Consider the following 22,907-nt stretch of genomic DNA (forward strand, 5'->3'; position numbering starts at 1 on the left):
ATTACAGTCGATTTTAACCGTCTTCGGGGGGGGGGGGGGGGAGGAGAGGAGGGTGTCATTTAGCCAGGAAGGGGCTTTGGTGGAGATGAGATCCTGGGCATCCGACCTCGCTCAGCCTGGAGCTGAGACGCTACTGTGTCAGTGTGAGGAGCTCCGACCCACTGTTGCAGTGCACAGTGTGCGGGGGGCAGCAGAAACCTCAAATAAAACTCGAGTCCGGCACCAGGGCAGGAAGTTACAGCGGTTTATTGATTTCGTCAAGACAAATGTATATTAAACAATCAGTGAGCTGCTCACATGCGGAATAAATAAACTGCTCTCGACTCACTCACAGTCACACACAATTAACTGACCGGCGACAACGAGTGACCGGTTGAATAATCAGTCCCGTTTCTCACCGTCACTCTGCATCGGGGAACCGATGGTTATAAAATCACACTTCAGGGTCGTGCCCGAGATCGCTGCAGATCCAGGGTCACTGCCGAGGGATTTGTCAATTTAACATCATTATATCGGCCAGACTGCCGAATGCGCCGTCCTCAGCAAAGGGAGCAAAAGGATTATCTCCCGGGATACTGGTGTCCCAGACTGTGCCCTGGACCCCGGGCTTTTCATGTCTGTGTAATTCCCCGGGGTTTCACGTGGGGGAGTCTCGGACCCGCACAGCCAGTGGAGCTGCGCCGCTGGACAACAGGCGGAAATTGGAGCAACACACACAAAATGCTGGTGGAACACAGCAGGCCAGGCAGCATCTATAGGGAGAGCACTTTCGACGTTTCGGGCCGAGACCCTTCGTCAGGACTAACAGAAAGGAAAGATACTAAGAGATTTGAAAGTAGGAGGGGCATATTATTCCTATGCGAATTGATAGGAGACGACCGGAGGGTGTGGAATGAAGCTGAGCTGGAAAAGTGATTCGCAAAAGGGATACCGAGCTGGAGAAGGGAAAGAAGCAAGGGGAGGGTGGGGAGTCGGCCAAATGACCCATCCCGAGGGCGGGGATTTCCACACATTCAGATGTTCACACGGTCACTGTCAGTCCGGGTCTGGGTTCCTGCAGAGATCTCAGTTCCTTCCTCCCGGTCTCACTGAAGTGATTCCCCCCCAGCCTGAAACAGATGAGAGAATCAAGATGAAATAAACAGATTACACAACAGTGTCAGTAACAGGGGACTGCGGTTAATGAGATGAACATTCACAGACAAATATCACCAGTAAACCCGCGGGTCCGCTGATATTTTATTGCATTGAACATTAACACAAACACTCACCAGATCCGCTTCAGACTCGGGAGGGTCAGTATGAGGCGGCGGAGAGCGGGGACAGATCGATCCGTCAGCGGGTTTAATGCCAGGTTCAGCACCGTCAGTGATGGGTTTGTACTGAGAGCGGAGACGAGATCCTCGGCACCAGAATCTGTGAGACCGACACCCCTCAGCCTGAAGATGAGAGAGAGTGAAGGTGAAGTACACAGAGAGACAGGAGACAGAACAAATCCCCAGTGTTTATCAGTAACACAATTACTAATCACATTAATGTTCAGTGTCAGGAACCCAGTGACTGTAAACACAGTCTCCTACAGTCTAGTACTTACCCCAGTTCCTGCATTTTACACTCCGGATTCCTCAGAGCCGCAGACACCAGTTTCACTCCTGAATCTCCCAGTTCATTACCACTCAGGTCCAGCTCCGTCAGTGATGGGTTTGTGCTGAGAGCGGAGACGAGATCCTCGGCACCAGAATCTGTGAGACCGACATTGTCCAGCCTGGAGATGAGAGAGAGGGAGGGTGAAGGACACAGAGAGACAGGAGACGGTACAAATCCCCAGTGTTTATCAGTAACACAATTACTGATTTTTTTTCAGCACGACTGCGCAAGTCGGACAGTGAGAACAGCGAGAAGAGTTTAAAAGGAAGACAGATTTACAGAGCGAGCATCAGAGGAGCGGGAGACAGAGTAGGAAGGCTTTTGCTCAACGGGGCTTCGGTGATAAAGGGTCGAGGCGAGGTAGGTTATCTGTTTACAACACAGACAGAGAGTATGTGTGTGAGGCTGGTTTTCAGTGCTCGGTGTCAGATGTGGGAAATCCTGGAGACTCCCAGCCTCCTGGACGGCAACATCTGCACCCGGTGTGTCGAGCTGCAGCTCCTTAGGGACCGAGTTAGGGAACTGGAGATACAGCTCGATGACCTTCCTCTCGTCAGGGAGAGGGAGGAGGTGATAGAGAGGAGTTACAGGCAGGTGGTCACACCGGGGCCACGGGAGGCTGAAGAAGTGGGTCACAGTCAGGAGAGGGAAGGGCAAGAAGCAGGCACTAGTGAGTACCCCTTGACAATAAGTACTCCTGTTCGAGTACAGCTGGAGGGGGGACGGCCTGGGTGGAGGGGGAGGTGGTGGAGAACAGCAGTGGCCGTGCCTCTGGCACAGTCGGGTTCAGAAGGGCAGGGAAAGGAAGCGTATGGCATTAGTGATAGGGGACTCTATAGTTAGGGGGTCAGACAGACGATTCTGTGGACGCAGGTAAGGAACTCGGATGGTAGTTTGCCTCCCAGGTGCCGGAGTCCGGGATATTTCAGATGCGTGCAAGATATCCTGCAGTGAGATGGAGAACAGCCAGAGGTCGTGGTACATATTGGTACTAATAACATCGGTCAGAAAAGGGAAGAGGTCCTAAAAACAGACTACATGGAGTTAGGAAGGAAGCTGACGAGCAGGAACGCAAAGGAAGTCATCTCGGGATTATTGCCTGTGCCACGCGACAGTGAGAATAGGAATAGGATGAGGTCGAGGATAAATGCGTGGCTCAGGGATTGGAGCAGGTGACACGGATTCAGATTTCTGGATCATTGGAACCTCCTCTGGAGCAGGTGTGACCTGTACAAAAAGGACGGGTTGCACTTGAATCCCAGGGGACAATATCCTGGCGGGGATGTTTGCTAAAGCTACTGGGAAGAGTTTAAACTAGGATTGCTGAGGGGTGGTAACTGAACTGATGTGACAGAGGAACGGGAGGTTGGCTCACAAATAGAGAAAATTTGGAGAAAGGGAGGATAGACAGGTGATAGAGAATGTATGCGCTCAGTCCGATGGTTTGAGATGTGTCTATTTTAATGAGAGGAGTATTATGAATAAAGCGGATGAGCTTAGAGCATGGATCACTACTTGGAGATATGATAATGTGGCCATTACAGAGACTTGGATGGTGCAGGGGCAGGAGTGGCTACTTCAAGTTCCAGGCTTTAGATGTTTCAGAAAGGACAGGGAGGGAGGCAAAAGAGGTGGGGGTGTGGAACTGTTGATCAGAGATAGTGTCACGGCTGCAGAAAAGGAGGAAGTCATGGAGGGATTGTCTGTGGAGTCTCTGTGGGTGGAAGTTAAGAACAGGAAGGGGTCAATAACTCCACTGGCTGTTTTTCTAGAACATCCAACAGTAACAGCGACATTGAAGAGCAGATAGGTAGACATATTCTGGAAAGGAGTAATAATAACAGGTTTGTTGAAGTGTGAGATTTTAATTTCTCAAGTATTGATTAGCATCTCCCTTGAGTGAGGGTTTAGATGGGGTAGAGTCTGTTAGGTGTTTTCAGGAAGGTTTCTTGACACAATATGTTGATAAGCCTACAGAAGGAGAGGTTGTACTTGATCTGGTATTGGGAAATGAACTTGCTCAGGTGTCAGCTCTCTGTGGGAGGGCATTTTGGAGATAGTGATCACAATTCTATCTCTTTTACCATAGCATTAGAGAGGGATAGGAACAGGGAAGTTAGGGAAACCTTTAATTGCAGTAAGGGGAAGCATGAGCCTATCAGGCTGGAACTTGTAAGCATAAATTGGAAACAGATGTTCTCGGAAACGTGCTGAAGAAATGTAGAAAATGTTCAGGGGATATTTGTGTGGGGTTCTGAGTAGGTTCATTACAAAGAGACATGGAAAGGATGGTAGGGTACAAGATCCGTGCACAAAGGCTGTTGTAAATCTAGTCAAGAAGAAAAGCAAAGCTTAGGAAAGGTTAAAAAAAAACTAGGTAATGATATGGATCTGGAAGATTATAAGTCTTGCAGGAAGGAACTTACGAATGAAATTAGGAGAGCTAGAAAGGGCCACGAGAAGGCCTTGTTGGACAGGATTAAGAAAAACCCCAAGGCATTCTGTAAGTATGTGAAGAGCAAGAGGATAAGACGTGAGAGAATAGGACCAATCAAGTGTGATAATGGAAAAGTGCGTATGGAACCGGAGGAAATAGCGGAGGTATTTACTGAAATATTTGCTTCAGTACTCATGACGGAAAAGGATTTTAACGATTGTAGGGATGGGTTGCAGTGGACTGAAAAGCTTGAGAATGTAGATATTAAGAAAGAGGATGTGCTGGATGTTTTGGAAAGCATCCAGTTGGATAAGTCACCGGGACATGATGGGATGTATCCCAGGCTACTGTGGGAAGCGAGTGAGGAGATTGCTGAGCCTCTGGAAATGATCTTTGCATCATCAGTGAGGATGGGAGAGGTTGCAGAGGATTGGAGGGTTGCGGATGTGTTGTTATTCAAGAAAGGGAGTAGGGATAGCCTAGGAAATTATAGGCTAGTGAATCTTACTTCAGTGGTTGGTAAGTTGATGGAGAAGACGCTGAGATGTAGGATTTATGAACATCTGGAGAGGCAAAATATGATTAGGAATAGTCAGCATGGCTTTGTCAAAGGCAGGTCGTGCCTTTCGAGCCTGTTTGAATTTTTTGAGAATGTGACTAAGCACATTGATGAACGTAGAGCAGTAGATGTCGTGTATATCGAGTTCAGCAAGGCATTTGATAAGGTACCCCATATAAGGTTTATTGAAAAAGTAAGGAGGCATGGGATCCAAGGGGACATTGCTTTGTGGATCTAGAACTGGCTTGCCCACAGAAGGCAAAGAGTGGTTGTAGTTGGGTCTTATTCTGCATGGAGGCCGGTGACCAGTGGTGTGCCTCAGGGAAACCTCGTCTTTATGATTTTTATAAATGACCTGGATGAGGAGATGGAGGGATGGGTTAGTCAATTTGCTGATGACACAAAGGCTGGGGGTGTTGTGGATAGTGTGGAGGGCTGTCAGAGGTTACAACGGGACATTAATAGAATGCAAAACTGAGCTGAGAAATGGCAGATGGAGTTCAACCCAAATAAGTGTGAGGTGTTTCAATTTGGTAGGTCAAATATGATGGCAGAATATAGTATTAATGGTATGACTTGGAGGATCAGAGGGTTCTTGCGGTCCGAGTCCGTAGGACACTCAAAGATCCTACGCATGTCTATACTGTGTTTAAGAAGGCATACAGTGTATTGGCCTTCATCAGCCGTGGGATTGAGTTTAAGAGCCGAGTGGTAATGTTGCAGCTATACAGGACCCCGGCCAGACCCCACTTGGAGTACTGTGCTCAATTCTGGTCGCCTGACTATAGGATTGATGTGGAAACTATAGAAAGGGTGCAGAGGAGATTTTCAAGGATCTTGTCTGGATTGGGGAGCATGCCTTATGAGAATAGGTTGAGTGAACTCAGCCTTTTCTCCTTGGAGCAACGGAGGATGAGAGGTGACCTGATAGAGGTGTACAAGATAATGAGAGCCATTGATTGTGTGGATAGTCAGAAGCTTTTTCCCAGGGCTGAAATGGCTAGCACGAGGAGGCATATTTTTAAGGTGCTTGGGAGTAGGTACAGAGGAGTAAGTTTCTTTACAGAGAGAGTGGTAAGTGTGTGGGTTGGGTTGCCGGCAAAGATACGACAGGGTCTTTAAGAGACTCCTGGATGGCTGCGTTGAGCTCAGAAAAATAGAGGGCTAAGGTTATAGCCTAGGTATTCTAAGGCACGGACATGTTCGGCACAGGTTTGTGGGCCGAAGGGCCTGCATTGTGCTGTGGGTTTTCTATGTTTCTTTGTTTCTACAGATCACATTAATGTTCAGTGTCAGACACCCAGTGACTGTAAACACAATCTCCCTCAGTCTGGTACTTACCACAGTTTCTGTATTTTACACTCCGGGTTCCTCAGAGCCGCAGACACCAGTTTCACTCCTGAATCTCCCAGTTTATTACTACTCAGGTGCAGCTCCGTCAGTGATGGGTTTGTACTGAGAGCGGAGGCGAGATCCTCGGCACCAAAATCTGTAAGACCGACACGGTACAGCCTGGAAATGAGAGAGTGAGGGTGAAGGACACAGAGAGACAGGAGACGGTACAAATCCCCAGTGTTTATCAGTAACACAATTACTGATCACATTAGTGTTCAGTGTCAGACACCAGTGACTGTAAACACAATCTCCCACAGTCTGGTACTTACTCCAGTTTCTGTATTTTACACTCTGGATTCCTCAGAGCTGCAGACACCAGTTTCACTCCTGAATCTTGTAGTTCATTACCACTCAGTCTAAACACAAACAGACAAATTGATGAACAAAGTGATTCAAACCGTGCGTCTGAGGGAATTTCTCTCACTCGGATATTTCGGGAAACATTAAACCCTTCAGTAAATCACTGATCTGAGTTCCCATCACTGTCAATGTCCCTCACTGCCCAGCTCCAGGGTATTCGCCGAATGTCAGTAATTTAGTCTGTCGGTGGGGCCCTGTAAACTCGACATATTCTGTCTCATTCCCCGTTGGTTAGAAAGGTGTTCCTGACGTGAAATGGTCGGAAGAGGCAGTGATGAAGGATGAGAAACTCCCACAGTAAGGAAGATTTGTGAATGGGGAAATGTCGATGGGAGACAGTGGAAGAGACTTCACCTGAGGAAAAGGGATAGGAAGACAGAATCTGAAGGGGAAGAGAGATCCCTCAGTATGAAGGGGAATGGGGATGAGAAGTCCCACAGCAGTATACCGATGGAAAAAAATAGACCAATAAGATGAAATGATCCAGAAATGCACTGTACGGGAACTGAGGCCCACAATTGGAAGAGGATGTGGGGGTTTGGGTAACTGGTAGAGAGCACAGTCACACAGGTGGACTGATGGTGATAGTCACAGACGGGGAAGGGGAGGACAATCTCACAATGGTATTTCTTTCCTTCTGCTGATGGTTTCTTTTCCCTCACCGGGAAGGGGATGTGAATCACTGACACACCTGCTGCTGTCAATGTCGGTCTGGGTGTCAGTAACAGTGAGAAGTAACGTTGTTAATGGACGTGTCACAGGCGGTGAGAACCACAGAACCCTCCTGTCCTTGGGAATTACTGTCACAATTCTTCACAATCCGATTTACTACAGTTTTCCCCAAACTCCTTTACATTGAAACAACGCAATGGAACAGTTCCAAAGTTCAGAGTGAGAGATAAATCAAGTTACCTCAACTCCTGGCACTTGTGCAGCCCGGGTCCCAGCCGCTGGATCCCTTCACACTGAATGTGGCAGTTCTCCAGGTTGAGGTGTTTTATAGTATCACAGAGTCCGATGACATGAGACAGGACCGCGCAGTCAATCGGGGTCAGTGGTATGTAACTGAATGAAAGTGTTTCCAATGATCCCAGTGCGGCCTGAGCCAGTCCACGATTCTGAGACTCAAACAGGTAGTGCAATGTGTTCAGGAGGCTCCTTTTACCAGCTTCATTCCATGTGTTTCCACTCTGGCGTTTAACCTTTTCCTTCACCCAGTCAATCACCCGGCAGGTTGTTTGATGAGGAAATGGACCCAGAAACTCCTCCAGGCTCCGAGCTGTCATTGGGGAGGAGAGACCAGCAACAAAACGGAGAAATACCTCAAATCGCCCATCTGTCGTGTTGTGGGCTTCAGTGAGGAATTTCAGGATATCCCCGGGATGTGGATTCTGGAATTGTGCGACTGCAGCTACAAACTCTTGGATGGTGAGGTGTGGGAATGTGTACACCACGCTCCGGGCAGATTTCTCTCTCTCCAAAAGCTCCATCAGGAACCCGGACAGGAACTGGGAAGGCTGCAGATTGTACTTGATCAAATCTCCATCTGTAAACACAATCTTCCTCTCGGACACTCCTCTGAAGGCCATCTGACCAACCCTGAGTAACACATCACGGGGGTTCTCAATCTCACGGCCGTGGTTTTTCAGGATGTTGTAAATATAGTAGGAGTAGAGTTGGGTGACGGTCTTGGGAACTCGCTGTGTGTCACTGACCCTTTGTGTGAAGAAGGGGCCCAGTGCCAGAGCGAGGATCCAGCAGTAGGAGGGGTTGTAGCTCATGGTGTACAGGATCTCGTTCTCCTTCACGTGTTTGAAAACAGCTTCCGCCACCGTCTGATCTTCAAAATACCTGATGAAATATTCCTTCCGTTCATCACCAACAAATCCCAGGATTTCAGCCCAGACACTGATGTCTGCCCTTTCCAATAAATGTAACGCAGTGGGACGGGTGGTCACCAGCACTGAACACCCTGGGAGCAGCTTGCCCTGGATTAAACTGTACACAATGTCAGACACTTCACACCACCATTCGGGATCTGGGCACTGGTGCTTGGGTTCTGTATCTCTCCGACTGTCAGCAAAATCGATTCTGTGTTTGAATTCATCTAAACTATCGAATATAAACAGCAATCCCTCTGGGTTCTTCCAGACCTCTCTCAGTAAAATCCCAAAGTAAGGATATTGATCCAGAATCAGTTCCCTCAGGCTTATTCTGCAGTTAATGGAGTTTAAATCCCGGAACTTGAAACTGAAGACAAATTGGAATTGTTGGTATATCTTCCCAGTGGCCCAGTCATAAACAATCTTTTGTACCATTGTAGTTTTCCCGATCCCTGGGACTCCAGCCACTGCTGCCGACATCCCGGATTTGTTTCCAAAGACAGATCTTTTCAATTTTTGAACAAAACTCCTCTTCAATAACTGATCAGTCCGAATTTTTTCCAGCTTACCCCGGAGATGTTTTTCTCTCCACTCCTCGTGGTCTCTGCCTCTTGCCAGCAGCTCATGTTCCACCAGTCTCCGATCACGAACAGTAGAAATGACCGTGAGCTCAGCGTATCGATCAACCAACTGGAAAACCTTCACCTTCTCCCTCATCAGGATCGTGTTCACTCTCAGTTTTTCAGTCTGTGTCCGCAGAGTCTCCTTGTGTTTCCTTCGAACATCTTTGGACATACAGAAATAGGTTGTCAATGTCTGATCTGATGAACATGGATCTCACGACATATTTTCTTTAATACAAAAAAATACTTGTCAAAGACATTGTTTGGGTGAAATCGGGAGATCAGAGATAAGAATGTCTGAAAATGAACGATGGCCCAGAAACATTTCTGATCTGATTCAGATCCGCTGTTAAAGTCTCCACTCTCCCCTCTGTCGGTAGTTTGCAGATTCCCCGGTGTTCCAGCGAGCACCGAGTGCTCACGTGATTCTGGAGAGGAGAGTGTTGTGTGGAGCGGGTGGTTTCACTGCTTTCACTGCTCAGCTTCTGCTGAACTGTGCAACCCTGCAGAGGGTAACAGTGGGGGGGTGAGGGGGCATTTACTTGCTCTACTGACTTTTACTTCTCTCACAATGGACCCCATGTTCTTGACATTCCTTTAGGATTAAGCTGTCGGTACTGAGCCACAGAAAAGGAACATAATTTCAGTTTCCTTTTGCAGGCTGAGCCAGTCACGATGTAACACACCCCGCACTGGTCTACAGTCTCTTATTCTCCGAGGAGCCGGTACATGAACCCAGGCAATTCCCCGATGATACGCGGAAGAGCAGGAAGCTGAAGAGGACGGCAGCGGTAATAGGGAACTCTAAAGTCAGGAGGACAGGTAGCCGATTCTGTGGACACCGATGGTACTTTGCCTCTCAGGTGCCATTGACTGAAATGTTTCTGGTCGCGTCCACAATATCCTGAAAAGGGAGGTTGAGCAGCCGGAAGTCGTGGCAAACATTGGTAACAACGACATAGGAAAAGCAAAGGGAGGAGGTCTGGAAAACAGAACGCAGGAGGTTAGGAAAAAAGCTGAGGAACAGGGCCTCAAAAGTAGTGATCTCAGGATTGCTGCCTGTGCCACCCGACAGTGGCAATAGGAGTAGAATGAGGTGGCAGAGAAATGAAGGGACAGGCAGGAAGGCATAGGCGGTGGTGGTGTGGCTGTGCTGGTACCAGATGGAATCAAATCTTGATAAAGATGTTACATAGGGTTAGAGAATGTTGAATCTTTGTGGGTGGAGATAAGAAACTACAGGGGTTAAAAAAAGCTTTATGGGAATCTTATATTGGCCTGCAAATAGCAGCGAAGGTGTTGGGTTGAGATTGCAAAGTGAGCTGGGAAAGGCGTGTCATCAAGGTGATGACATAATTCAATTTGCACGGGGAATTAGAAAATCAAACAAACTTCAGGAGTCGGATCGCAAGAGAGGGAATTTATTGAATACCTACGAGAGAGCGTTTTAGAGCAGCTTGTGCTTGAGACAACTCATGAAAATTATATCTTTGATTGAGTGTTATGTAATAGCCCGGATCTTATAAGGAAGCTTAATGCAAAAGAACCCTCAGCTGGTAGTGATCATAATATGAGTTAATTCATACTGCAGTTTCAGATGGAGAAGCATAACTTAACGTATCAGTATCGTAATGGAATAAAGTGAATTACAGAGACACCAGAGAGAAGCTTTCCCAGGTAGATTGGAGAAGGATACCAGTGGAGATGACGGCACAGCAGAGATGGCTGAAGCTTCCGGGAATGGGGCACAAGTGGAAGGATAGATACGGCCCACGGAGGATTAAGTTCTCAAGTGTCACGTGCAGGCAACCATGGTTGACAAAGGAAGTTAAGGATTGCATAAAATCCAAGGAACGGGCTTACAAGATAACAAAAGTGAGGGGAAATTAGATGAATATAAAACTTATATAATCCAACAAAAGGCAACTAAAAAAGCTATAAGAAGGGAAAAGATGAAATATGAGGGCAGAAAAGCCAATAATATAAAGCAGGATAATAAACACTTTTTTCAGTTATATGAAGAGTTGAAGGGAGGTGAGAGTTGATACTGGAACACTGGAAAATGATGTTGGTGAGATAGTAATGGTGGACAAACAACTGGCAGAATAACCTAATGTGTACTTTGCGTATATCTTCACTGTGAAAGACGCTAGCAGCATGCAGTGGTCTGCGAGTGACAGGCAGTAGGAGAGAGTGCCTTTGCTATTTCCAAAGAAAAAGTTCTTAGCATACTGAACACTCCTAAGTTGATAAATCTCCTAGGCCAGATGGACTACATCCCAGAGTCCTGAGAGAGGTTGCTGAAGAGATGACGGATGGATTGGTCATGATCTTTGAAGAATCACTTGATTCGGTCATGGTCCCAGAGGACTGGAAGATTGCAATTCTCACTCTGCTCTTTAGGAAGGGAGGAAGGCAAAGAAGGAAAATTATAGGTCAGTTAGCCAAACCTCAGTGATTGGGAAAGAATTGGAGTATCTTATTAAGGTTGAGATATCAAGGTACTGCGAGACTAATGACCAAACAAGTTAACATGGTTTCTGTTAGAATTCATCGTGGGAGTAAGAAGCAGGGCGGACAACGGAGTCAGTGGATACCATTTACTTGGATTTTCAGAAGGCATTTGATAAGGTGCCGCACATGAGTCTGTTTAACCAGATAAAGGTGTAGATACTGACACGTGTAACGGAATGGCTGACAGGCAGCAGGCAGCGAGTGGGAATAAAAGGGGCCTTTTCTGATTGGCTCCCAGTGACTGGTGGTGTTCCGCAGGGATCAGTATTGGGACCACTGACTTTCAGATTGTTTGTCAATGATTTAGATGATGGAATGAAAGTATTTTTGGCAAAGTTTGCAGATTATACAAAGATAGGTAGTGAGATTGCAACAGGACTGAGACAAATTGGAAGAATGGGCAATAAAGTGGTAGATGGAATATAGTGTTGGAAATGTATGATAATGCATTTTGGTAAAAGGAGCAGAATATTATCTAAACGGGAAGACGGTCCAAGAATCAGAGGTGCAGAGGGACTTCGGAGTCTCGAGCAAGACTCCCAGAATATTAATTTAAAGGTTGATTCTGTGGTAAAGGCGGCAAATGCAACGTTGGCATTTATTTAGAAGAGAATTGAATATAGATAGATAGATAGATAGATAGATAGATAGATAGATAGATAGATAGATAGATAGATAGATAGATAGATAGATAGATAGATAGATAGATACTTTATTCATCCCCATGGGGAAATTCAACTTTTTTTTCCAATGTCCCATACACTTGTTGTAGCAAAACTAATTACATACAATACTTAACTCAGTAAAAATATGATCTGCATCTAAATCACTATCTCAAAAAGCATTAATAATAGCTTTTAAAAGTTCTTAAGTCCTGGCGGTTGAATTGTAAAGCCTAATGGCATTGGGGAGTATTGACCTCTTCATCCTGTCTGAGGTGCATTGCATCGATAGTAACCTGTCGCTGAAACTGCTTCTCTGTCTCTGGATGGTGCTATGTAGAGGATGTTCAGAGTTTTCCATAATTGACCGTAGCCTACTCAGCGCCCTTCGCTCAGCTACCGATGTTAAACTCTCCAGTACTTTGCCCACGACAGAGCCCGCCTTCCTTACCAGCTTATTAAGACGTGAGGCGTCCCTCTTCTTAATGCTTCCTCCCCAACACGCCACCACAAAGAAGAGGGCGCTCTCCACAACTGACCTATAGAACATCTTCAGCATCTCACTACAGACATTGAATGACGCCAACCTTCTAAGGAAGTACAGTCGACTCTGTGCCTTCCTGCACAAGGCATCTGTGTTGGCAGTCCAGTCTAGCTTCTCGTCTAACTGTACTCCCAGATACTTGTAGGTCTTAACCTGCTCCACACATTCTCCATTAATGATCACTGGCTCCATATGAGGCCTAGATCTCCTAAAGTCCACCGCCATCTCCTTGGTCTTGGTGATATTGAGACGCAGGTAGTTTGAGTTGCACCATATCACAAAGTCCTGTATCAGTTTCCTATACTCCTCCTCCTGTCCATTCTTGACACACCCCACTATGGCCGTGTCATCAGCGAACTTCTGCACATGGCAGGACTCCGAGTTATATTGGAAGTCTGATGTGTACAGGGTGAACAGGACCGGAGAGAGTACGGTTCCCTGCAGCGCTCCTGTGCTGCTGACCACCGTGTCAGACCTACAGTCTCCCAACTAGTCAGGCCGCACTTGAAGTATTGTCAACAGTTTTGCATCGCGCACCTCTGAAAAGATATGTTGTCATTTGAGATAATCCAAAGGAGATTCAAGAGGATGATTCCAGGAATGAAGGGGTTAACATACGAGGTGCGTCTTGGCAACTTTGAGCCTATACTCACTGGAATTCTGAGGAATGCGAGGGAATCTTTGAAAAATAACGAATGTTGAAAGGACCAGATAGAGTGGATGTAGAAACGATGTTTCCCATGGTGGGTGTATCCAGAACTTGAGGACACAGCCTCAGGATTTAGGGTCGATCCTTTAGAACAGGTAAGGAGGATTTTATTTAGCTAGAGAGTAGTGAATCTCTGGAATGCTCTGTCACAGACTGCAGTGGAGGCCAAATCCATGGGTATATTTAAGGCAAATCTCATGATCTGTCAGGGCATCAAATGATATGGCGGGAAGGTAGGTGTATGGGGCTGAGTGGGATCCGGAATCAGAAATGATGGAATGGCGGAGCAGACCTGATGGGCTGAATGGCCAAATTCTGCTCCCATGTCTTGTGGTCTTATGGAGGAATAACAATGAATCGCAGCTCCACTTTGGATCGGAGGTGTGAGATTTCCCTTGCTGAAGTTGGATGTTACAGTTGGAATGGTTTGGCTTGTTTTGTTAGTGTGGTAAACTATGTATACCTGTCTGGACACGCCCCTCTGCTGACTGCTCCTGTGGCTCCTGCCACAGACCTCTGTATAAAGGCGATTGGAGGCACTGTTCCTCTCTCAGTCTCCGAGATGTCGTGCTCCCTTTTTGCTGCTAATAAAAGCCTATCGTTCACTTCCAGTCTCCGAGACTTATTGATGGTGCATCAATTTTATTAGCAGCAATTTTAAAACATGTAGAGCATTTTACGACCCGACAGATTGGATCTCGACCCTCAATCCCAGGAAGCCAGCGACGCTTTCGGACTCTGGCTAATATGCTTCGAATCGTACCTGCAGGAGATTCATGTGACTGACCAGGCCACGATCAGCAGGGTTCTCCTCTCCAAGTCAGTGCAAGGGTCTATTCCATGATCAGAGACCAAACGGACTACCGGGGTGCGATGGGTGCCCTGAAAAGGTAATACCGGCGGCCGGTGAACACCGTCTACGCAAGACATCGCTTAGCGACACGGCGGCAGCGGGCTGGAGAGTCGAGCGCTGAGTTTCTCCGGGCCCTTACAGACACTCGTGCGGGCCTGTGACTGCAGGGTACTGTCGGCGGAACATCATGCGGAGCTTCTAGTAGAGACGCCATTGTTACGGGATCAGGTCAGTGTACGTGCGCCAACGGCTGCTGGAACACGCCGATCTTACCTTACATTCGGCGATTGAGCTGGCCGACACGCTGGAGGCCGCTCCGCACAACGCTGACGCTGTGCAGGCGCGCGATCTCCCGCCGGCCCCGTGGACGCTGCAAACCCCGCAACCCGCCGGCAAATCGACCTCGGCTGCTGCCAGTCGCGAGTCCGTGATGTTCCCGCAACCCGCCGGTGAGTCGACCACGGCTGCTGCCAGTCGCGAGTCCGTGATGTTCCCGCAACCCGCCGGAGAGTCGACCACGGCTGCTGCCAGTCGCGAGTCCGTGATGTTCCCGCAAACCGCCGGCGAGTCAACCACGGCTGCTGCCAGTCGCGAGTCTGTGATGTTCCCGCAACTTGCCGGCTAGTCGACCACGGCTGCTGCCAGCCACAAGTCCGCGCAGTGTTACTTCTGCGGACTTGAAAAGCACCCCCGAAACCGCTGCCCGGCCTGAGACGCGACCTGCTCCAGCTGCGGAAAGAAGGGCCACTTCGCCAAGGCTTGTATGTCCAAACTGCGAGCGGGGTCAAGCAGTGCCGCATGCGAGGCATGGCGGTCGCCATCTTGGTCGCCGCCATCTTGCCTGTCCGACGCGTGCGAGGCATGGGGGCGGCCATCTTTGTCGGCGCCACTTCGCCGGCCTCCGACCCAACGGTGCTTACCAGGCACCAAGACAGCGATTCAACTCTGGCCTCCGTAACCCTCAAACAAAGCGCTCCACACCAGCTCACAAGGTCAATGATGGACATCCTGGTGGAGGGGATCAGGACTAGCTGCCTGTTCGACCGGGTAGCACTGAGAGTTTTATTCACCCGGACACAGTGCAACGCTGTGGACTCGTGACACAGCCGGTAAGCCAGAGGGTCACCATGGCTTCTGGATCGCATTCCACAGACATCCGGGGGGGGGGGGGGGAGGTTTGTGAAGCGACACTGGTGGTGCAGTGCACAGAATATTGGGACTTTGCGTCACTGGTCATGCCTCAACTGTGTGCCCCTGTGCTATTGGGGCTCGACTTCCAGAGCCACCTGAAAAGCGTGACAATGGAGTATGATGGGCCCCTCCCACCAATCTCTGTCAGAAATCTTCAGTTCTGTGGGACTTCGTCACATGCCCCGCTACTGACCACACACACACACCGACCCGCACATCCCACCCAGCACCATGCCTACAGCCGCGCTACAGACACCACTTGCAGCCTCTCCACCCTCAAGATCCCTCCCCCACCGCTGTTCGCCAACCTGACCCCCAACTGTAAACCTGTGGCAACTAAAAGCAGGAGGTACAGCGCGGGGGACAGGGCCTTCATTCTGTCGGAGGTGCAGCGGCTGCTCAGGGAGGGGATCATTGAACCAAGACAAGTCCTTGGAGGGCCCAGATGGTCATTGTTCGGACCGGGCAGAAAAACAGGATGGTCATGGACTATAGTCAAACCATCAATAGGTTCACGCAGCTTGATGCGTACCCGCTACCCCGCATCGCGGATATGGTCAATCAGATAGCTCAGTATAAGGTGTACTCGACCATAGATCTGAAATCAACTTATCACCAGCTCCCCATCCACCCAGAGGACCGCCCCTACACCGCCTTCGAGGCGGGCGAAAGGCTCTATCACTTTCTGCGCGTCCCCTTCGGAGTCACGAATGGTGTCTCAGTCTTCCAGAGGGAAATGGACCGGATGGTGGACCAGTGCCAACTGAAGGCCACGTTCCCATATCTGGATAACATCACCATCTGCGGTCACGACTGGCAGGATCACAACACCAACCTCCAACGATTTTTCCAAGCGGCCAAAGCTCTTAACCTTACCTATAACAGGGACAACTGTGTGTTCGGTACCACCCCGAATTGCTATCCATGGGTATTTCGTGGAGAACGGAGTCATTGGCCCCGACCCCGACCGTATGCGCCCCCTGTTGGAACCCTCTTCCCACCACCCTCAGAGTCCTCAAACAGTGCCTGGGCTCCTTTTCCTATTACGCCCAAGGGGTCCCTCACTACGCAGACAAGGCCCGCCACCGGTCAAATCCACCGCATTTCCCCTCTCAGCTGAGGCCCGCGAGGCCTTCAGCCGCATTAAAATCAACGATGCGTGTGGTGGACGAGACCATTCCCTTCCAAGTAGAGAGTGATGCCTCCCACATTGCGCTGGCTGCTACACTCAATCAGGCAGGAAGGCCGGTAGCATTCTTCTCTCGTACCCTTCAAGGCCCTGAAATTCGGCACTCCGCGGTGGAGAAAGAAGCCCAGGCCATAGTGGAAGCTATTAGGCACTGAAGGCACTATCTCACCGGCAATAGGTTCACCTTGCTGACTGACCAGCGCTCGGTTGCGTTCATGTTCAGCAACCAACAGCGGGGCAAAATCAAAAATGATAACATTTTGAGGTGAAGAATAGAACTCTCCACCTACAACTATGACATCCTGTACCGGCCTGGAAGGCTCAATGAGCCCCCTGATGCCCTATCCCGGGGAACATGTGCCAGCGCACAGCTCGACCGTCTATACGCCCTCCATGCAGATCTTTGCCACCCAGGGCTCACCTGGCTTTTCCATTTCGTGAAAGCCCGGATCCTGCCTTACTCCCTTGAGGTGATCAGGACGATGACCAGGGACTGTCAAACCGCACATCTACCGTCCTGAAAAGGCACAACTTATCAAGGCCACCCCTTTGAGCGACTGACTGTCGACTTTAAGGGCCCCCTTTCCTCCACCAACCGCAATGTGTACTTTCCTAACATAATCGACGAGTACTCGCGGGTCCCTTTTGCCATCCCCTGCCCCGATATTACTGCTTCATCCATCATAAAAGCCTTGTGCCAGCTCTTCACTCTGTTCGGATATCACTGCTATATCCACAGTGATAGAGGGTCCTCGTTTATGAGTAATGAGCTGTGCCAGTACCTACTGACTAGGGGTATTGCTACTAGTAGGACCACGAGCTATAATCCCCGGGAGAATGGACAGGTGGAGAGGGAGAATGCCACGGTGTGGAAGGCCACACTCTTAGCCCTTAGGTCAAAGGGGTTGCCGATCTCTCGCTGGCAGGAGGTTATCCCCGAGGCGCTCCACTCCATCCGCTCCCTGTTATGCACGTCCACCAATGCCACCCCTCATGAGCGACTCTTTTCTTTTCCCAGGAAGTCTGCCACTGGGACCACCCTATTGGCCTGGCTGAAGTCCCCAGGACCGGTGCAGCCCTGGCAACATGCGAGGAGCAATAAATAGTCCCCGCTGGTCAAGAGAGTTGACCTGCTTCATGCGAAACCCCAGTATGCCTACGTGGTCTTACATGATGGGTGGGAGGACATGGTCTCCGTCAGCAACCTGGCGCCTGCAGGAGCACCAGACCCCTACCCCGAACCCTCCACGGTGACTATGAACCCCGTACCCACCATTGACACCCAAAGACACCACGCACGCCAAGCCCTACACAGACTCCTCACGACATTCCCATACCAGGCGCCGCGCACACGCATGAGGGATTACTGATGCCTAACGGGTTGACACCTCAAGTCAGGCCAGAGCCAGCACAACCACCATCACTGGTGTAATCACCACCGGTGCTACATAGATCGCAGCGACAGACTTGACCGCCAGATAGACTTGACCTGTAAATATACTTGTAAGAACCGTCGCCCGTGGGGACTCTGTTTTAAAAGAAAGGGGGGAAGGTGGATGTGTCCTGTCAGGACACACCCCTCTGCTGACTGCTCCTGTGGGGGCTCCTCCCACAGACCTCTGTATAAAGGCAATTGGAGGCACTGCTCCGCCCTCAGTCTCCGAGATGTCGTGCTCCCTTTTTGCTGCTAATAAAAGCTTATCGTTCACTTCCTGTCTCCGAGAGCTATTGACGGTGCATCAGTCAGATCTCCAGATATTCGGCCCTACAGAAAGGAGAACAACGAGGCTTCTTCTCTGAGCGACGTGAATGTCTGTTTATCAAACTCATAGAGGTCGCTGGCTACACAGCCCGAGAGCCGGAAGGTGCATGGGGTTGTGACGAACGCAAATTGCTTCCTGTCCTCCAGCCACAACAAAAAAAAACCTATCTCCCAAACTCTGACAGTCTCTAAACAGTCGGCCAAAGACAGGTATTCAGACTCTCAGAGTGAAATAAAGACATTCAAGATTTCTGTTCCATCGCTTACCTTGCAGATGCGCGGGCACTTCAGATAAACCCCGCTCAGTGTCCATGTAGGCGAACTGGCCGTCACCTGTTCAAACAGATTAACCTGCATGAAGTCTGTTCTGTGTAATACTGTAAATTCATCAGCAATTACATCTGTAACACATAGTGTATTGTTCACCGTACCTCGTTCCCGTATTTCATTCAATATTCTGCTCAGCTTTGGTAAATGGTGATGTAGTTTCACAAAGGATTCCCACATCACCCTCCGGGCCCCGGAGCCCTTCTCCATCACCAGATCCAGGAGGAGTTTGGAAGCGCCCGCTCGGTTTCCCTTCTCCGCGAGCTCAGTCACGCTCTGTAATGAACAATGGGGAATATATTGAGGAGCGGAGGGATGGGTACAAATCTACCCTGAACATGGACTGACCCAGCACGTTCTGCTCGCCACAGATCACTAACAGCCATTGAAGTGTTCTTAGGAGCAGAGAAATTAACAAAAAAGTGAGTAGCGTCAGTCACGACCTTCTGAACGCCACGGCCTTTGGGGCAATTATCCACTTGACAAGCATTAAGTGCAGCACACATCGTGTGAGTGAGCCAGAGATAGAGTGGGGAGTTGAGGCTTTGTGTCAGAGAGAGGCGAAGGTTTTAGTTGGATTTTGGGTAATATTTTCCCTCTCTTTTCCACAGTTAGAACAGGAATGCTAAGCAGTATAGTGGAATTTTCTTCCTACGGGGTATGGCAAGACAGGGTCCCTGGCATCTGCACATTCCAGAATTGCATCCAACTGCAGATAAGACTGTTCTAAGGAATTGGAACTGGAGCTGGAGCTGGATGAATTTGGGATTATTCAGGAGGCTGAGAGGTTGACTGACAGGCTGTACAGGGAGGGAATGTACACAAAGTGCAGGACACAGAAAACTGGGTCACCGTCAGCGAGGGGTAGAGTAGATAGGCAGCCACTGCAGGAAACTCCTCTATAGCAGGTATATGGCTTTCAGTTTCAGCGTGTGACCTAGCAGAGTAAAACCACAGCGATTATGGCTCTGCCACTGAGACTCGTTTTGTGACTCAGAGGGGGTGTGAGAGTGAACTGCACTGACAGGGGTATTTCAATGGCTAGAAAAACAGACAGGAGATTCTGTTGACGAGAACAAGGTTTCTGGATGGTATATTGCCAAGGTCAGGATATCTCACATCGAGATTGAAATATTCTCAGGGCAGGGGGGTCAGTCAGATGTCGTGGTCCACGTTGATACCAATGACAAGAGAGGGAAGTGTGATGAGGTCCTGCAAAGTAAGTTCACGGAGCTGGATAATAAACTAAAAGGCAGGACCTCCAGGGTTGTGTTCTCAGGATTGGTTCCCATACCACGTGCTAGTGAGACCTCAAATAGGACGTTAATAGAGTTTAATGTGTGGCTGATGAAACGGTGCATGACCGAGGACTTCAGACGTTTAGATGATTGGGCTCTCTTCTGAAGAAGATGGGACCTGGACGGACATGATTGTTTTCCACCCGAACAAGAGAGGGACTGATACCCTTGGGGGGAATGGTTATTAGCGCTGCATGGGGAAAGGGAATGTGTTAAACTTGAGTTGCAGGAGGATGAAGAACTAGAGTGGATAATAGAGTGGTTGTGTGTGAAAGACGTTGTTAAGCCGACATACAAAGTCAGAAAACTAAAGGATTAGTTTCATGGTGAAACTAATGATTCAAAATGCGTATTATGTCAATGGAAGGAGTATTGTAGGAAAGGTAGATGAGCTTAGAGCATGGATCAGTTACCTGAATCAGCATTGTAACCAATAATGTGATTTGGTTGGAAGACGTGACAATAGACTTTAGACTAGACAGTAGGTGCAGGAGTAGGCCATTCGGCCCTTCTAGCCAGCACCGCCATCCACTGTGATCATGGCTGATCATACACAATCAGTACCCTGTTCCATATAACCATATAACATATAACAATCACAACACGGAAACAGGCCATTCCGGCTCTCCTAGTCCGCGCCGAACTCTTAATCTCGCCTAGTCCCTCCTACCCGCACTCAGCCCATAACCCTCCATTCCTTTCCTGTCCATATACCAATCCAATTTTACCTTAAATGACACAACTGAACTGGCCTCTACTACTTCTACAGGAAGCTCATTCCACACAGCTATCACTCTCTGAGTAAATAAATACCCGCTCGTGTTTCCCTTAAACTTTTGCGCCCTAACTCTCAAATCATGTCCTCTCGTTTGAATCTCCCCTACTCTCAATGGAAACAGCCTATTCACGTCAACTCTATCTATCCCTCTCAAAATTTTAAATACCTCGATCAAATCCCCCCTCAACCTTCTACGCTCCAATGAACAGAGGCCTAACTTGTTCAACCTTTCTCTGTAACTTAAGTGCTGAAACCCAGGTAACATCCTAGTAAATCGTCTCTGCACTCTCTCTAATTTGTTGATATCTTTCCTATAATTCGGTGACCAGAACTGTACACAATATTCCAAATTTGGCCTTACCAATGCCTTGCACAATTTTAACATTACATCCCAACTTCTGTATTCAATGCTCTGATTTATAAAGGCCAGCGTTCCAAAAGCCTTCTTCACCACCCTATCTACATGAGACTCCACCTTCAGGGAACTATGCACTGTTATTCCTAGATCTCTCTGTTCCACTGCATTCCTCAATGCCCTACCATTTACCCTGTATGTTCTATTTGGATTATTCCTGCCAAAATGTAGAACAACACACTTCTCAGCATTAAACTCCATCTGCCAAAGTTCAGCCCATTCTTCTAACCGGCATAAATCTCCCTGCAAGCTTTGAAAACCCACCTCATTATCCACAACACCTCCTACCTTAGTATCATCAGCATACATACTAATCCAATTTACCACCCCATCATCCAGATCATTTATGTATATTACAAACAACATTGGGCCCAAAACAAATCTTTGAGGCACCCCGCTAGTCACCGGCCTCCATCCCGATAAACAATTATCCACCACTACACTCTGGCATCGCCCATCTAGCCACTGTTGAATCCATTTTATTACTCCAGCATTAATACCTAACGACTGAACCTTCTTAACTAACCTTCCATGTGGAACTTTGTCAAAGGCCTTGCTGAAGTCCATATAGACTACATCCACTGCCTTACCCTTGTCAACATTCCTCGTAACTTCTTCAAAAAATTCAATAAGGTTTGTCAAACATGACCTTCCACGCACAAATCCATGCTGGCTACTCCTAATCAGATCCTGTCTATCCAGATAATTATAAATACTACCTGTAAGAATACTTTCCATTAATTTACCCACCACTGATGTCAAACTGACAGGTCTATAATTGCCAGGCTTACTTCTAGAACCCTTTTTAAACAATGGAACAAGATCTCCGTCAGAGCTCCTGCTATCTCTACACAAACTTCCCTCAAAGTCCTGGGGAATATCCTGTCAGGATCCGGAGATTTATCCACTTTTAAATTTCTTAAAAGCGCCAGTACTTCCACCACTTTAATTGTCATAGGTTCCATAACTTCCTTACTTGTTTCCCACACCTTACACCATTCAATATCCTTCTCCTTAGTGAATACCGAAGAGAAGAAATCGTTCAAAATCTCTCCCATCTCCCTCGGCTCCACACATAGCTGACCACCCTGATTCTCTAAGGGACCAATTTTATCCCTCACTATCCTCTTGCTTTTAATGTAACTGTAGAAGCCTTTCGGATTTACTTCCACCTTATTTGCCAAACCAAACTCGTAACTTCTTTTAGCTTTTCTAATCTCTTTCTTAAGATTCCTTTTACATTCTTTATATTCCTCGAGCAATTCCTTTACTCCATGCTGCCTATATCTATCGTACACATCCCTCTTTTTACGAACCAAGTTTCTAATATCCCTTGAAAACCATGGCGCTTTCAAACCTTTAACCTTTCCTTTCAACCTAACAGGAACATAAAGATTCTGCACCCTCATAATTTCACCCTTAAATGACCTCCATTTCTCTGTTACATCCTTCCCATAAAACAACTTGACCCAATCCACTCTCTCTAAATCCCTGCGCATCTCCTCAAAGTTAGCCTTTCTCCAATCAAAAATCTCAACTCTAGGTCCAGTCCTGTCCTTCTCCATAATTATATTGAATCTAATGCTATTGTGATCACTGGACCCGAAGTGCTCACCAACACATACATCTGTCAGCTGACCTATCGCATTCCCTAACAGGAGATCCAACACTGCCCCATCTGTAGTTGGTACTTCTATGTATTGTTGCAAAAAACTATCCTGCACACATTTCACAAACTCTAAACCATCCAGCCCTTTTACA

General features: G+C 48.1%; 1 protein-coding gene across 1 annotated transcript in view; it reads right to left on the reverse strand.

The window, feature by feature from the left end:
• Positions 1-230: 230 nt before the first annotated feature.
• Positions 231-22,907, reverse strand: part of LOC140720826 (NACHT, LRR and PYD domains-containing protein 3-like) — a 77,839-nt gene continuing 55,162 nt past the window's right edge. The window contains exons 6-11 of the mRNA XM_073035666.1: positions 7,311-9,066; positions 6,308-6,394; positions 5,985-6,155; positions 1,595-1,765; positions 1,272-1,439; positions 231-1,109 (exon numbers count right to left, since the gene is read on the reverse strand). Of these exons, the coding sequence (XP_072891767.1) occupies positions 1,022-1,109; positions 1,272-1,439; positions 1,595-1,765; positions 5,985-6,155; positions 6,308-6,394; positions 7,311-9,066 (2,441 nt within the window). The 3' untranslated portion in view covers positions 231-1,021. The remainder of the gene's footprint in view (positions 1,110-1,271; positions 1,440-1,594; positions 1,766-5,984; positions 6,156-6,307; positions 6,395-7,310; positions 9,067-22,907) is intronic.

The sequence above is a fragment of the Hemitrygon akajei genome, unplaced genomic scaffold (genome assembly GCF_048418815.1).
Source record: "Hemitrygon akajei unplaced genomic scaffold, sHemAka1.3 Scf000047, whole genome shotgun sequence".
NCBI classification, from domain to species: Eukaryota; Metazoa; Chordata; class Chondrichthyes; order Myliobatiformes; family Dasyatidae; genus Hemitrygon; species Hemitrygon akajei.